At 44.4% G+C, this 16,938-nt stretch overlaps 1 protein-coding gene across 5 annotated transcripts in view; it reads right to left on the bottom strand.

The window, feature by feature from the left end:
• Positions 1-16,938, bottom strand: part of PTPN12 (protein tyrosine phosphatase non-receptor type 12) — a 257,987-nt gene that overhangs the window by 82,769 nt on the left and 158,280 nt on the right. For 4 of the 5 annotated variants that reach the window (XM_063926980.1, XM_063926977.1, XM_063926979.1 and 1 more), the window contains exon 5: positions 4,859-4,897. The exons of the other annotated variant lie outside the window; for it this stretch is intronic. In XM_063926980.1, the coding sequence (XP_063783050.1) occupies positions 4,859-4,897 (39 nt within the window). The remainder of the gene's footprint in view (positions 1-4,858; positions 4,898-16,938) is intronic. 5 annotated transcript variants of the gene reach the window in all.

Raw genomic sequence — 16,938 nt, forward strand, 5'->3', positions numbered from 1 at the left:
CTGGTGGCACAAAAGGGGGCTGAATATGTAGCACTCCCTTAACAAACGTCTGAACTTCAGGAAGAGACGCCAGTTCCTTTTGAAAGAAAATGGACAGGGCCGAAACCTGGACCTTTATGGATCCCAACTTCAAGCCCATAGTCACTCCAGACTGTAGAAAGTGCAGAAATCTGCCCAGTTGGAATTCCTCTGTAGGGGCCTTCCTGGCCTCACACCAAGCAACATATTTTCGCCATATGCGGTGATAATGCTTTGCTGTCACGTCCTTCCTAGCCTTTATCAGCGTAGGAATAACTTCCTCCGGAATGCCTTTTTCCACTAGGATCCGGCGTTCAACCTCCATGCCGTCAAACGCAGCCGCGGTAAGTCTTGGAACAGGCAGGGCCCCTGTTGCAACAGGTCCTGTCTGAGAGGCAGAGGCCATGGGTCCTCTGTGAGCATTTCTTGCAATTCCGGGTACCAAGGTCTTCTTGGCCAATCCGGAACAATGAGTATTGTTCTCACTCCTCTTCCTCTTACGATTCTCAGTACCTTGGGTATGAGAGGAAGAGGAGGGAACACATAGACCGACTGGAACACCCACGGTGTTACCAGGGCGTCCACAGCTATCGCCTGAGGGTCTCTTGACCTGGCGCAATACCGTTGCAGCTTTTTGTTGAGACGGGACGCCATCATGTCTACCTGTGGCAGTTCCCATCGATTTGTAATCTGAATGAAGACTTTGTGATGAAGTCCCCACTCTCCCGGGTGAAGGTCGTGCCTGCTGAGGAAGTCTGCTTCCCAGTTGTCCACCCCCGGAATGAACACTGCTGACAGTGCTTGTACGTGATTCTCCGCCCACCGAAGAATCCTGGTGGCCTCCGCCATCGCGACTCTGCTTCTTGTGCCGCCCTGGCGGTTTACATGAGCCACCGCGGTGATGTTGTCTGACTGAATCAGCACCGGTTGGTTGCGAAGCAGGGGCTCCGCTTGACTCAGGGCGTTGAATATGGCCCTTAGTTCCAGGATATTTATGTGCAGACAAGTTTCCTGACTTGACCACAATCCTTGGAAGTTTCTTCCCTGAGTGACTGCCCCCCACCCTCGGAGGCTCGCATCCGTGGTCACCAGGACCTAGTCCTGTATGACGAATCTGCGGCCCTCGAGAAGGTGAGCACTTTGTAGCCACCACAGAAGAGACACCCTGGCCCTGGGGGACAGGGTGATCAGCCGATGCATCTGAAGATGCGATCCGGACCATTTGTCCAACAGATCCCATTGAAAGATCCTCGCATGGAACCTGCCGAAGGGAATGGCTTCGTACGATGCCACCATCTTTCCCAGGACTCGCGTGCAGTGATGCACCGTCACCTGTTTCGGTTTTAAGAGGTCTCTGACTAGAGTCACAAGCTCTTGAGCCTTCTCAGTCGTGAGAAACACCTTCTTCTGGTCTGTGTCCAGAATCATGCCCAGAAAGGGCAGACGCGTCGTAGGAATCAGCTGCGACTTTGGGATATTCAGAATCCAGCCATGCTGTTGCAACACTTCCTGTGAGTGCGCTACGCTGATCTGCAACTGCTCCCTCGACCTCGCCTTTATGAGGAGATCGTCCAAGTATGGGATAACCGTGACTCCTTGCTTTCTCAGGATCACCATCATTTCTGCCATTACCTTGGTAAATATTCTCGGTGCCGTGGACAGACCAAACGGCAACGTCTGGAATTGGTAATGACAGTCCTGTACCACAAATCTGAGGTACTCCTGATGAGGCGGATAAATGGGGACATGCAAGTAAGCATCCTTGATGTCCAGAGACACCATAAAATCCCCCTCTTCCAGGCTTGCAATGACCGCTCTGAGCGATTCCATTTTGAACTTGAATCTTTTCAGATAAATGTTCAGGGACTTTAAATTTAATATAGGTCTGACCGAACCGTCCGGTTTCGGTACCACAAACATTGTGGAATAGTTTCCCTTCCCCTGTTGAGGAAGGGGAACCTTTACCACTACCTGCTGGAGAAATAGCTTGTGAATTGCCGCTAACACTACTTCCCTTTCTATGGGGGAAGCTGGCAGGGCCGATTTTAGGTAACGTTGAGGGGGCATCACCTCGAATTCCAGCTTGTATCCCTGAGAGACAATCTGTATAGCCCAGGGATCCACCTGTGAGCGAACCCACTGGTGGCTGAAATGTCGGAGACGCGCCCCCACCGCTCCTGGCTCCACCTGTGGAGCCCCAGCGTCATGCGGTGGATTTAGTGGAAGCCGGGGAGGACTTCTGTTCCTGGGAACTAGCTGTAAGGTGCAGCTTTTTTCCTCTTTCCCTGCCTCTAGCAAGAAAGGAAGCACCTCTGACCTTCTTGCTTCTTTGCGCGCGAAAGGACTGCATTTGGTAATACGGTGCTTTCTTCGGTTGTGAGGGAATATATGGCAAATAGTTTGACTTCCCAGCAGTAGCTGTGGAAACCAGGTCCGAGAGACCGTCCCCAAACAATTCCTCACCCTTGTAAGGTAACACCTCCATGTGTTTTTTGGAGTCGGCATCACCTGTCCACGGCCGAGTCCACAGGACCCTCCTGGCAGAAATTGACATTGCATTAATTCTAGAGCCCAGTAGGCAAATGTCCCTCTGGGCATCCCTCATATATAGGACAGTGTCTTTTATATGCCCCAGCGTCAGCATAATGGTATCCCTGTCTAAGGTATCCATTTCCTCAGACAGATTATCTGTCCACGCTGCTACAGCACTACACATCCACGCCGACGCAATTGCCGGCCTCAGTAGAGTCCCTGAATGTGTATAAACAGATTTCAGGATACTTTCCTGCTTTCTATCTGCAGGATCCTTTAGGGTGGCCGTATCCTGCGACGGCAGGGCCACCTTCTTAGATAAGCGTGTCAGAGCTTTATCTACCCTAGGGGAGGATTCCCAGCACACCCTGTCCTCTGGCGGGAAAGGGTACGCCATAAGTAACCTTTTGGAAATCAGGACTTTCTTATCTGGCGAATCCCACGCTCTTTCACATAACTCATTTAACTCATGTGAAGGGGGAAAAGTCACCTCTTGCTTTTTCTCCCCACACATATAAACCCTCTTATCAGGGACAGGGTTTACCTCTGATTTGTGTAAAACATCCTTCATCGCTATAATCATGTAGCGTATAGCTTTTGTCATTTTCGGTTGCAATTTTGCATCATCGTCGTCGACACTGGAGTCAGAATCCGTGCCGACATCTGTGTCAACCATTTTGGATAGTGGGCGCTTTTGAGACCCTGAGGGCCTCTGCGCTGTAGGATCAGGCATGGGTTGAGACCCTGACTGGCCCGAGGTATCAGCTTTATCCAACCTTTTATGTAAGGAGTTTACATTATCATTTAACACCTTCCACATATCCATCCAATCAGGTGTCGGCACCGTCGGCGGCGACACGTCAGTCAACTGCACTTGCTCTGCCTCCACATAGCCCTCTTCGTCAAACATGTCGACACACGCGTACCGACACACCACACACACAGGGGAAGCTCTAAATGAGGACAGGACCCCCACAAGGCCTTTTGGAGAGACAGAGAGTTTGCCAGCACACACCCCAGCGCTATATAACCCAGGGATTACACAGTAACTTAGTGTTTACCCAGTAGCTGCTGTATTATGATTTATGGGCCTAAATTTATGTGCCCCCCCCTCTCTTTTTTACCCTTCTACCGTGATTCTGCAGGGGAGAGCCTGGGGAGCTTCCTCTCAGCGGAGCTGTGGAAGGAAAATGGCGCTGGTGAGTGCTGAGGAAGAAGGCCCCGCCCGCTCAGCGGCGGGCTTCTGTCCCGCGATTTCTAAAATAAATGGCGGGGGCTCATACATATAACAGTGTGCCACTGTCTATATGCAGCATTCGCCAGGAGGTAACAATTGCTGCCCAGGGCGCCCCCCCCCCCCCCCTGCGTCCTGCACCCTACAGTGACCGGAGTGTGTGGGTTAGTGTGGGCGCAATGGCGCACAGCTGCAGTGCTGTGCGCTACCTCATGTGAAGACAGGAGTCTTCTGCCGCCGATTTCGATGTCTTCTCCGCTTCTGCCGGCTTCTGTCTTCTGGCTCTGCGAGGGGGACGGCGGCGCGGCTCCGGGAACGGACGACAAGGTCAGGTCCTGTGTTCGATCCCTCTGGAGCTAATGGTGTCCAGTAGCCTAAGAAGCGCAACCTAGCCGCAGTTAATAGGTTTGCTTCTCTCCCCTCAGTCCCTCGTAGCAGAGAGAGTGTTGCCAGCAGAAGCTCTCTGAAAATAAAAAACCTAACTAAAATACTTTCTTATTAGCAAGCTCAGGAGAGCTCACTAAAAGCACCCAGCTCTGTCCGGGCACAGATTCTAACTGAGGTCTGGAGGAGGGGCATAGAGGGAGGAGCCAGTGCACACCAGATAGTACTAAATCTTTCTTTAGAGTACCCAGTCTCCTGCGGAGCCCGCTATTCCCCATGGTCCTTACGGAGTCCCCAGCATCCACTAGGACGTCAGAGAAATTTACTTTGGACATAGAAGTATCTTGTGGACCACCTGCAGGCTAGAGTCCTATAACCTTTTTTCAAATAATCAGTTTGTTTCCGTAGACTCTCCACAAGGTTTCAGTCATGTTCTTATAGAAAGTTATTTTTCAAGTAAACAAAACTGAAATCTGTAAAGTATATATATTTTAACTACTTCACATCAATGTACTAAGTCTGCAGAAAATATTAGCCATATATAATATACAGTTATTACATTAATTGCATTCAGTTTCAAGTATGGGCTGTATACTAGACGATTAAAACAAGTTAAACTGCTTTACAAAGACCCCAAAGGAAGGACAAGTAAACACATTTTAGCTCATGTTATTGATCCACAATACATACCCGTCCCATTTCAAATTCACGACAAGCCATTATAATTATCTGTAGGGAAATATTAAAAATAAAGACATTTGTAAAAATTTGGGTCAACTTTTCTTCTCGAGATCGTTCATGAAAAATATGCTGGGGCATTTACAGAGTTATACAATCATGCTAAGTTTCTCATCTCTAAGGGTGGGTACACACTTGTTGATACATCGCCTGTACAGCCGACAAACGATATATTGGCTGGACAGTGGCTCCCAAACTAGGTGCCCTGGCACCCTGGGTTAGTGATCGAGGACCAAGTCATATTACTTATGGACAAAAGAGAGGATAGAAAAGATTGTCTCTTTGTTGGCGCACGGAAAGAAGAAAAGATTATAATTAATCTAAAATATAACTTTTAAATGTCAAACGATTAAAATGATGTGAAATATATACGGAAGAATATTATTAAATAAAAGATACTGTATCAATTAAAAGTATTCACTGTGTGTAATTTGTTATATTACCATATGCTGTGTTATTGGTGTTTATAGAACCAGGACCACCATATAATAATCTCACTATTCAGTATGAGGATAAACTTTAATAAATATGATTATACATTCAGGGTCCAACAAGTTACTGCAGCCTTCAAAATCCTCACTATTATTTGCCTTTGAGGTATATATCACAGCTTGTCCTTAATTCCCTATTGTCATAACAGTTTAAATATAACCCTGACATGGATTACCATTTGTCATTGGTATTCAATGCCCCTGCCTATATTGCTATAGTATTATATATGCATATTAATTAGCAGAAGCACATTGCCTACAGAGACTTTTTAGGAGGCTTATTAAGAAGAGTCACGCTGTGTCATACTAGATCTGACAGTGTTGCGGTTTTATTGCCCAATGCTGCAACATTGTAACAGCCCGTACAGTTGGGTCTTTTTCCTTTACACAAACGCTTAGGAGTTAAAATAGAACAGTATATAATACGGGGACAGCTAATCAAGGTCCTGACATCAAAATATATGCTCGTGACTTTGAAATTATAGTATTCTTATCTACAGGATTTATCATAAGTAAACCATTTTCCTGCCTATCAGTCACAGCCTAATTGAATACAGTATATTTATGCCAGAATACTATATTGTATCATGTTGTGTGCCACTGGGTTAGCCACCTGAATCAGCTTCATGTATACATCCTTTTCTTAGCAGTCTCTGAAATGTGTAGTATAATGCTGCTGCCAGGCTGGTTTTAAACAATCAACTAGTAAATGCAATTGTGTCCAATGCTACACACTCCTACATTAAATATCACCGTTGCTCTATATTCAACAGTTTCAAAGGGTTACAGAAGCCTTTTCACGGGAATAATTCACATGGCGCTGCTGTCATTTATATATAGTGGTATTCACATGTGTATTCCCAATATACAGCACACTACAGGTTGAGTATCCCATATCCAAATATTCCGAAATACGGAATATTCCGAAATACAGACTTTTTTGAGTGAGAGTGAGATAGTGAAACCTTTGTTTTTTGATGGCTCAATGTACACAAACTTTGTTTAATACACAAAGTTATTAAAAATATTGTATTAAATGACCTTCAGGCTGTGTGTATAAGGTGTATATGAAACATAAATGAATTGTGTGAATGTAGACACACTTTGTTTAATGCACAAAGTTATAAAAAATATTGGCTAAAATTACCTTCAGGCTGTGTGTATAAGGTGTATATGTAACATAAATGCATTCTGTGCTTAAATTTAGGTCCCATCACCATGATATCTCATTATGGTATGCAATTATTCCAAAATACGGAAAAATCCTATATCCAAAATACCTCTGGTCCCAAGCATTTTGGATAAGGGATACTCAACCTGTACCTTAGTCTAATTAGTATAATTGGCTCCATATGTGATTCCTATCCTAAAAAGTGTGAATAGGAAGCATGTAACAAGATGCTGCTTTGCAGGTGATTTTATAGTGGCTGACAAACGTTATAATATCCCCTGTATGGTAAACTGTATTACACTCAGTCCCGTATAGTTAGATGGATTTCAGCACATGTGCCATTTGCTGCATTAATTCACTCAGACTTATTTGCTAAAACTTCCTGCATTTAACAGCCTATATTAAGAATATTTCACAGAGCCATTAAGCTACACGTGTTGTGCAGAGTTGTTTAAAATTACAGATTATTACACCGCATAGGATCCCACAAAGCTCAGCATACAAAACACATGTAAAGTAAACTGTCCACGAGTGCTTTCTCTTCGTAGTTATGCTACATGAGATCTAATAAGGCCCAGCATGCAAGGTATCTATACACGTGTTTTAATCTATCCACAGATACTTTGACTTTACATATTTTCTAAATGGCTGATCATTCTATTAAGATGATCCTGGTCCTATTGCATACACTTATTACTTTACATCAAATTCCTTTCAACATTTTTACACAGTGAAATTTAAGCAAGCAAATTCATGCTGCTCTGAAACGACACCCAACGTGCACGTTTCACATCAGCTTCATCAGGGCAAACCAGATTGTCCTCCCAAGGATGGCTATAAAGTAGAGGCTAACTAATCATAGTCAAATTAATTGTCATGTGATCGCATAACATTCCACCCCTACCAGGGCTCCTGCTATCTATATACCATCATCAGTATAGATAAATACAGGGAAAGGTTGAATAACATATTACTGAGATGTGCACACAGAAGTCCATGATGGATTAAAGTACTGACGGATATGTATGAAGAATACTCACAGAGATGAATTCATACATTATCAAGCATTTTAATTCCATGCTGCAATAATTAAGATATAAATTATCAAACCAATTATTGATATGATAAAAGGGGAACACATGTTAATAAAATTTTCTTAATAAACTTATAATAAGATTTTAAACCTACCGGTAAATCTTTTTCTCGTAGTCTGTAGAGGATGCTGGGACTCCGTAAGGACCATGGGGATAGACGGGCTCCGCAGGAGACATGGGCACTTTAAGAAAGACTTTGACTCTGGGTGTGCACTGGCTCCTCCCTCTATGCCCCTCCTCCAGACCTCAGTTAGAGAAACTGTGCCCAGAGGAGACGGACAGTACAAGGAAAGGATTTTTGTAATCCAAGGGCAAGATTCATACCAGCCACACCAATCACACCGTATAACTTGTGATATACTATCTAATTAACAGTATGAAAAAACAACATAGCATCGGTCCAAAACCGATGAAACTATAACATAACCCTTATGTATGCAATAACTATATACAAGTCTTGCAGAAGTAGTCCGCACTTGGGACGGGCGCCCAGCATCCTCTACGGACTACGAGAAAAAGATTTACCGGTAGGTTTAAAATCTTATTTTCTCTAACGTCCTAGAGGATGCTGGTACTCCGTAAGGACCATGGGGATTATACCAAAGCTCCCAAACGGGCGGGAGAGTGCGGATGACTCTGCAGCACCGATTGAGCAAACAGGAGGTCCTCCTCAGCCAGGGTATCAAACTTATAGAACTTTGCAAAGGAGTTTGAACCCGACCAAGTAGTAGCTCGGTACAGCTGTAGCGCAGAGACCCCTCTGGCAGCCGCCCAAGTAGAGCCCACCTTCCTAGTGGAATGGGCCTTAACCGATTTCGGTAACGGCAATCCTGCCGTAGAATGCGCTTGCTGAATCGTGTTACAGATCCAGCGAGCAATAGTCTACTTTGAAGCAGGGGCACCAATCTTGTTGGTTGCATACATGACAAACAGTGCTTCTGTTTTTCTGACTGTAGCCGCTCTAGCCACGTAAATTTTCAAAGCCCTGACCACATCAAGGGACTCGGGATCCTCCAAGTCACGCGTAGCCACAGGCACCACAATAGTTCATATGAAAGGATGAAAACACTTTTGGCAGGAATTGAGGACGGGTCCGCAATTCCGCTCTATCCATATGGAAAACCAGATAGGGGCTTTTATGTGATAAAGCCTCTAATTCAGACACTCGCCTAGCCGACGCCAAGGCTAATAACATGACCACCTTCCAAGTGAGATTTTTCAACTTTACCGTTTTAAGTGGTTCAAACCAGTGTGACTTAATGAAACTTAACACCACGTTAAGGTCCCAAGGCGTCACCGGAGGTACAAAAGGAGGCTGAATATGCAGTACTCCCTTCACAAAAGTTTGTACTTCAGGCAGAGAGGCCAATTCCTTTTGAAAGAAAATGGATAAGGCCGAAATCTGAACCTTAATAGATCCTAATTTTAGGCCGAAATTCACTCCAGTTTGCAGGAAGTGAAGGAAACGGCCCAGATGGAATTCTTCCGTAGGAGCATTCCTGGCCTCACACCACGAAACATATTTTCGCCATATACAGTGATAATGTTTAGATGTCATGTCCTTCCTAGCCTTTATTAGCGTAGGAAAGACCTCATCCGGAATACCCTTATCCGCTAGGATCCGGCGTTCAACCGCCATGCCGTCCAACGCAGCCGCGGTAAGTCTTGGAATAGACATGGCCCCTGTTGCAACCGGTCCTGTCTTAGAGGAAGAAGCCACTGATCTTCTGTGAGCATTTCCTGCAGATCCAGATACCAGGTCCTTCGTGGCCAATCTGGAACAATGAGGATTGTTCTCATACCTCTCCCTCCTACCATTCTCAACACCTTGGGTATGAGAGGAAGAGGGGGAAATACATAGACCGACTGGAACACCCACGGTGTCACTAGGGCATCTACAGCTACTGCCTGAGGGTCTCTTGACCTGGTGCAATACCTCTGTAGCTTCTTGTTGAGGCGGGACGCCATCATGTCTATCTGTGGCAGTTCCCACTGACTTGCAATCTGTGCGAAGGCTTCCTAAAGAAAATTTCTCTTGGATGCAGGTCGTGTTTGCTGAGGAAGTCTGCTTCTCAGTTGTCCACTCCCGGAATGAACTGCTGAAAATGCGCTTACATGATTTTCCGCCCAGCGGAGAATCCTGGTGGCTTCTGCCATTTCCACTCTGCTCTTTGTGCCGCCTTGGCAGTTTACATGAGCCACTGCGGTGATGTTGTCTGACTGGATCAGAACCGGTAGGTCGCGAAGCAATGTTTCCGCTTGCCGAAGGGCGTTGTATATGGCCCTCAGCTCCAGGATGTTGATTTGAATACAAGTTTTTCGACTTGACCCAAAGATCTTTGAAGTTTCTTCCCTGTGTGACTGCTCCCCCACCTCGGAGGCTCGCGTCCGTGGCTACCAGAATCCAGTCCTGGATGGCGACCCTGCAGAAGGTGAGCACTCTGCAGCCACCATAGGAGAGACACCCTGGCCCTAGGGGACAGGGTGATTAACTGATGCATCTGTAGATGTAATCCGGACCACTTGTTCCGTAGATCCCATTGGAAAGTCCTCGCATGGAACCTGCCGAAGGGAATGGCCCCGTAAGATGCCACCATCTTTCCCAGGACCCGAGTGCAGTGATGCACTGACACCTGTTTTGGCTTTAATAGGTTTTTTTTACCAGAGTCATTAGTTCCTGGGCCTTTTCTATCGGAAGATAAACCCATTTCTGGTCCGTATTCAGAATCATACCCAAGAAGGGCAGACGAGTCATAGGAACCAACTGTGACTTCGGGATATTGAGAATCCAGCCGAGTTGCTGTGACACCTTCAGCGAAAGTGACACGCTGTTCAACAACTGCTCTTTTGATCTCGCCCTTATTAGGAGATCGTCCAAGTATGGGATAATTGTGAATCCTTGCTTGCGTAGGAACACCATCATTTCCGCCAATTACCCTGAAATTGGTAATGACAATACTGTACCGTAATTCTCAGGTACGCCTGATGGGGTGGATAAATTAGAACATGAAGGTATGCAGCCTTTATGTCTAGATACACCATAAAATCCCCCCCTTCCAGGCTGGCGATGATCGCTCTGAGCGATTCCACCTTGAATTTGAACCTTTTCAAGAATAGGTTCAGAGATTTTACATTTTAAAATAGGTCTGACCGAAACGTCCGGTTTCGGGACCACAGCCAAGGTTGAGTAATATCCCCTTCCTTGTTGAAGGAGGGGAACCTTGAGCACCACCTGTTGGAGATACAATGTGTGAATTGTATTTAATATTATCTCCCTTTCTGGGGGAGAAACCGGTAGGGCCGATAAGGAAAACCGGCGAGGAGGCACCTCTTCGAATTCCAGCTTGTAACCCTGAGAAACAATTTCTATTGCCCAGGTATCCACCTGTGAGTGAACTCAGATGTGGCTGAAGAGTCTAAGACGTGCTCCCACTGGGGCGGACTCCCTTAGCGGAGCCCCAGCGTCATGCGGTGGATTTAGTAGAGGCCGGGGAGGACTTCTGTTCCTGGGAACTAGCTGTGCCCTGCGCCCTTACCTCTGGTAAGAAAGGACGCTCCTTGTACTTTCTTGTTTTTCTGCGACCGAAAGGACTGCATTCGATAATGTCGTGCTTTCTTAGGCTGTGAGGGAATATAAGGCAAAAGATCAGATTTACCAGCTATAGCAGTGGAGACCAGGTCCGAGAGCCCTTCTCCACACAATTCCTCACCCTTGTAAGGTAAAATCTCCATATGCCTCTTTTAGTCGGCATCACCTGTCCATTGCATGTTCCACAGGACACGTCTAGCAGAAATCGACAGAGCGTTGACTCTAGAACCCAGTAGACCAATGTCTCTTTGAGCATGTCTTATATATAAGACAGCATCTTTTATATATCCTAGGGTCAGTAACATGGTATCCTTATCTAGGGTTTCAATCTCCGCTGATAAGGTATCGGTCCACACTGCTACAGCACTATAAACCCCTGCCGACACAATCGCCGGTCTGAGTAGTGTACCAGAATGTGTGTAAATGGACTTCAAAGAACTTTTCTGCATGCTATCTGCAGGATCCCTGAGGGTAGCTGTATCTTGGTATGTCAGCGCTACCTTTTGGGTAAACGTGTCAATGCCTTGTCCACCCTAGGGGAGGATTCCCATCGTATCCTGGCCCTAGCAGGGAAAGGATACGCCATGAGAATCCTTTGGGAAACTGCAGTTTCTTGTCTGGAGATTCCCGCTCTTTTTCACACAATTCATTTGGTTCATGAGAGGGGGGAAATGTTATCTCAGCTTTCTTCCCCTTAAACATGTGTACCCTCGTGTCAGGGACAGATGGGTCATCAGTGATATGCAAAACATCTTTTATTACAATAATCATATATTGAATACTTTTCTGCCAGTTTTGGCTGTAACTTTGCATCATCGTAGTCGACACTGGAGTAAGACTCCGTGTCTATTATTTTGGGTAGTGGGCGTCTTGAGACTCTGAAGGTCCCTACGACATAGGGACAGACATGGGTAGATTCCCTGTCTGTTCTCTAATCTTTTGTGCAATAAATTTACCTCAGCACTTAATTCCACATATCCAGTCAGGTGTCGGCGTTGTCGACGGAGACACCACACACACATTTGCTCCATATCTTCCTTAGAAGAGCCTTTTACCTCAGACATGTCGACACACGTACCGACACACCACACACTCAGGGAATCCTCTTATCTGAAGACAGTTCCCCCACAAGGCCCTTTGGAGAGACAGAGAGAGAGTATGCCAGCACACACCCAGCGCTAATACCCCAGGAAAAACACACGTGTTTACCCAGTAGCGCTGTAATACCATTATTTGCTGCCAATTATGTGCCGCCCCCCCCCCCCCCCCCCCCTGTGAAACCCCCTTTCACCGCGGATAAGCAGGGGAGAGTCCGGGGAGCTGCTTCTCAGCTGTGCTGTGGAGAAAATGGTGCTGGTGAGTGCTGAGGGAGAAGCCCCGCCCCCTCGGCGGCGGGCTTTTATCCCGCTTAAATATAATAAAAACTGGCGGGGGCTCTTTATATATACAGTGCCTAGCTGTATATACAGGTTGAGTATCCCTTATCCAAAATGCTTGGGACCAGATGTATTTTGGATATAGGATTTTTCCGTATTTTGTAATAATTGCATACCATAATGAGATATCCTGGCGATGGGACCTAAATCTAAGCACAGAATGCATTTATGTTACATATACACCTTATACACACAGCCGGAAGGTCATTTTAGCCAATATTTTTTTATAACTTTGTGCATTAAACAAAGTTTGTGTACATTCACACAATTCATTTATGTTTCATATACACCTTATACACACAGCCTGAAGGTCATTTAATACAATATTTTTAATAACTGTGTGTATTAAACAAAGTTTGTGTACATTGAGCCATCAAAAAACAAAAGTTTCACTATCACACTCTCACTCAAAAAGTCTGTATTTCGGAATATTCCGTATTTTGGATATTTGGATATGGGATACTCAACCTGTATATCTCTTTTGCCAGAGATGAGGTTTATATTGCTGCCCAGGGCGCGCCGCACCCCCCTCCCCCCCTGCGCCCTGCACCCTTACAGTGACTGCCGTGTGGGAGCAATGGCGCACAGCTGCACTGCTGTGCGTTACCTCAGTGAAGATCATGAAGTCTTCTGCCGCCTCTGAAGTCTTCTTTTTCTTCTCATACTCACCCGCTTCTATCTTCCGGCTCTGTGAGGAGGACGGCGGCGCGGCTCCGGGACGAACTCCAGGGTGAGACCTGTGTTCTGACTCCCTCTGGAGCTAATGGTGTCCAGTAGCCTAAGAAGCAGAGCCTTGAAACTCACAGAAGTAGGTCTGCTTCTCTCCCCTCAGTCCCTCGATGCAGGGAGTCTGTTGCCAGCAGGCTCCCTGAAAATAAAAAACCTAACAAATATACTTTCTATCAGGAAGCTCAGGAGAGCTCCCTGAAGTGCACCCATCTCCTCTGGGCACAGTATCAAACTGAGGTCTGGAGGAGGGGCATAGAGGGAGGAGCCAGTGCACACCAGATCTAAAGTCTTTCTTAAAGTGCCCATGTCTCCTGCGGAGCCCGTCTATCCCCATGGTCCTTACGGAGTCCCCTGCATCCTCTAGGACGTAAGAGAAATAAACATTAAAGACGTGCAAGTGTGAAAAACAACTGAGTATCTTTTATTTAATATTCTTCCGTATATATTTCACATCATTTTAATCGTTTGACATTAAAAGTTATATTTTAGATTAATTATAATCTTTTCTTCTTTCCGTGCGTCAACAAAGAAACAATCTTTTCTATCCTCTTTTTTGTCCTCAATTTTATTGTCTATGGTAGCACCCCCAACATATGATTGAGAATTGTAACCACAATATATGTATTACTGGGGTATTCATTAGACTCAAAAGAATAATTGATTTTCGACTTGTGCAGAAGATATTCCCCTCATTCCCCTTTCCCTTATTGGTTATATTATTTATGGTCAATGTCATAAGCAAAACCAGTGCTTAGGGCTGCCAATCAAAATATGTGGACTAACATTTTGAACCTAAGGATGACATATAAAAACACAATTTACTTAATATTTATTTTCTGAATTTCTTAATCAGAAGCTTTTGACCTAGAGTTGCTTATTAATAAATTCTGATACTCTAGTGTGCTGTGATTTAAAAAAAGGTTTGGAACCACTGGGTTAGGACACCAACTCGTGAACGTTGTTCACAGGCAGATCACGTCGGCTGTGCAGTACGCCAAATGAAATATAGTGGCATATCTGTCTGTGCGTACAGGTAACCTGCCGGACGGACGATTGTGTTAAGTGGGTGTGCACAAAATCATTTATGCATAAACCTTACTAAATCATTAGATTAGTTGGCGGATAGGCCAGACGGCCAAACCATCGGTCAGGTGTGTACCCTGCTTAAGATTTCATCTCTCTCTATGTAGAGCTTGACCAATTAAAACACAATAGTTGTGTGCATTTGGAAAAGTGGTTGGTGTTTCTATTGAATATGACTGTAAGAGTGATTTTATCAGAGCAAGAGTAAAAAGAGAAAGAAGTCTTGTACTAGTGCCACACATACAGTAGATCAGTAAATACTGACAAGGAATGTAAAGTAACCAGTCCCCAGTCCAAACTTCAGTTACAATACCTTTAAAGTGGTCACAACTAGGCAAGAGATCAATTATTTACAGACGAAATGTAAAGCATGTTTGGAGTAAACTACCATGCATATATTAACTGCTACTTCCTTCTAATATAGAGGCAACAAGTGAGAGGAGGAAGTACAGGAGGGGAAGAGTTATTCCACTACACTAGTGGCCCAATGTGTCTTGTATAAAAAAGAATGTCACCTGGTGACTATCAGTGTGAGCAATGCAAATGATGAGCTGCTTTTCCTCCCAGCACTTACACTGTCAAGTAAAGCAAGAAATACAGGACTAAATGCACACGTGGGGGAGTTTGGGGAAAGGTAAAAATTTCAATGAAAAATGTAGAATGAACCTTTAAGTCTAGCCTTACATAATAAATGTACTTCAATAGAAAATGCAGTGATAAGCATATAAATGGTATATCATTCTATAGAGCAGGGATTGGCAACCTTTTTATTAATGTGATGGCTAAAACCTAGTTAAGCTCAGTGTGCCAGTTTTACACACACACATAATAAATAAATAAATATATATATATATATATATATATATATATATATATATATATATATATTATATACGCACACATACATACACACACACATTTAGGTAGGAAATTAATTTGTCCCCACTACATTTTAGCTGTAATGAATGGAAAGCGCTACAAGCAGACTTGGAAACACCTTTATTGAAACTAGGTAAAACCCTGCTGCAGAAATATTTGACCTTTATAACTTAAAATTAAAAAAACACTATTAAAGAAAACGAATAGTTACAGCTGAAAGTCCTCATGTGTGCTGTGGGAACTGCTGCATGAGGTGGTAATGGGTACATATTTGAAATGCATGTCTATTAGAAAACATATTAGTTCAGGTTAGTCCCTAATGCAGCACTCTCCACGTAGGGTGAAAACTTTAATACCCCTTTTAATGGAGTGTACACAATACAATTATTAACAGTAGAACTGTTAACATTATTAAGAAGATCTTCACACTCTATGAGGTACAGTATACACTAAACTAGTGAACACTAGGATTTTTTGGCACGGTGCTCATTACCAGGAAGGACATTCTAGTTTTGAAGAGCAAAACTTTGGGAACAACCTGCTGCTAAAGCAGTTACATATAATTGCAGTAGTAAAGTATTATAATTACTGAGTTGTAAAAATAAGAATTTACTCACCAGCCACACCAATCACACCGTATAACTCGTGATACAATACCCAGTTAACAGTATGATAACAACTGAGCCTCTCAACAGATGGCTCAACAATAACCCTTTAGTTAAACAATAACTATATACAAGTATTGCAGACAATCCGCACTTGGGATGGGCGCCCAGCATCCACTACGGACTACGAGAAATAGAATTACCGGTGAGTAAATTCTTATTTTCTCTGACGTCCTAAGTGGATGCTGGGACTCCGTAAGAACCATGGGGATTATACCAAAGCTCCCAAACGGGCGGGAGAGCGCGGATGACTCTGCAGCACCGAATGGGCAAACTCTAAGTCCTCCTCAGCCAGGGTGTCAAACTTGTAGAATTTAGCAAATGTGTTTGACCCCGACCAAGTAGCTGCTCGGCAAAGTTGTAGAGCCGAGACCCCTCGGGCAGCCGCCCAAGAAGAGCCCACCTTCCTCGTGGAATGGGCTTTTACCGATTTAGGATGCGGCAGTCCAGCCGCAGAATGTGCAAACTGAATCGTACTACAGATCCAGCGAGCAATAGTCTGCTTTGAAGCAGGTGCTTGGAGTATGGTATTGTCTGCGCTAACTCCTCTACAGAAAGACAGATAGAATAGAAAAAGAAAAAAGGAGGAAGAAAGTATGACAAGAGTGACAAACAAAATGATGCAGCCGTAGATTAAACCAGTACCCTCACTGGTTGGAATTAATTACATGCAGAATTCTTGGCGCAACATTTAAAGACAAAGACTGATGTCAGACTGAAAATAACATTTAATATCAAGTTAAAAAATAGTTTAATAAGCATAAAATTAAATTAAAAAATGATAAGTTCATTCAATGGATATAGTCCACTCTGTAATGAACCAATTCAAAATTAAAAGTCAATGCCTCAACGGCAAAAATTGTCCTGAGACCTGGTATCCTTAGCCAAATAGGCT

The sequence above is a fragment of the Pseudophryne corroboree genome, chromosome 6, assembly GCF_028390025.1.
Source record: "Pseudophryne corroboree isolate aPseCor3 chromosome 6, aPseCor3.hap2, whole genome shotgun sequence".
Taxonomy (NCBI): domain Eukaryota; kingdom Metazoa; phylum Chordata; class Amphibia; order Anura; family Myobatrachidae; genus Pseudophryne; species Pseudophryne corroboree.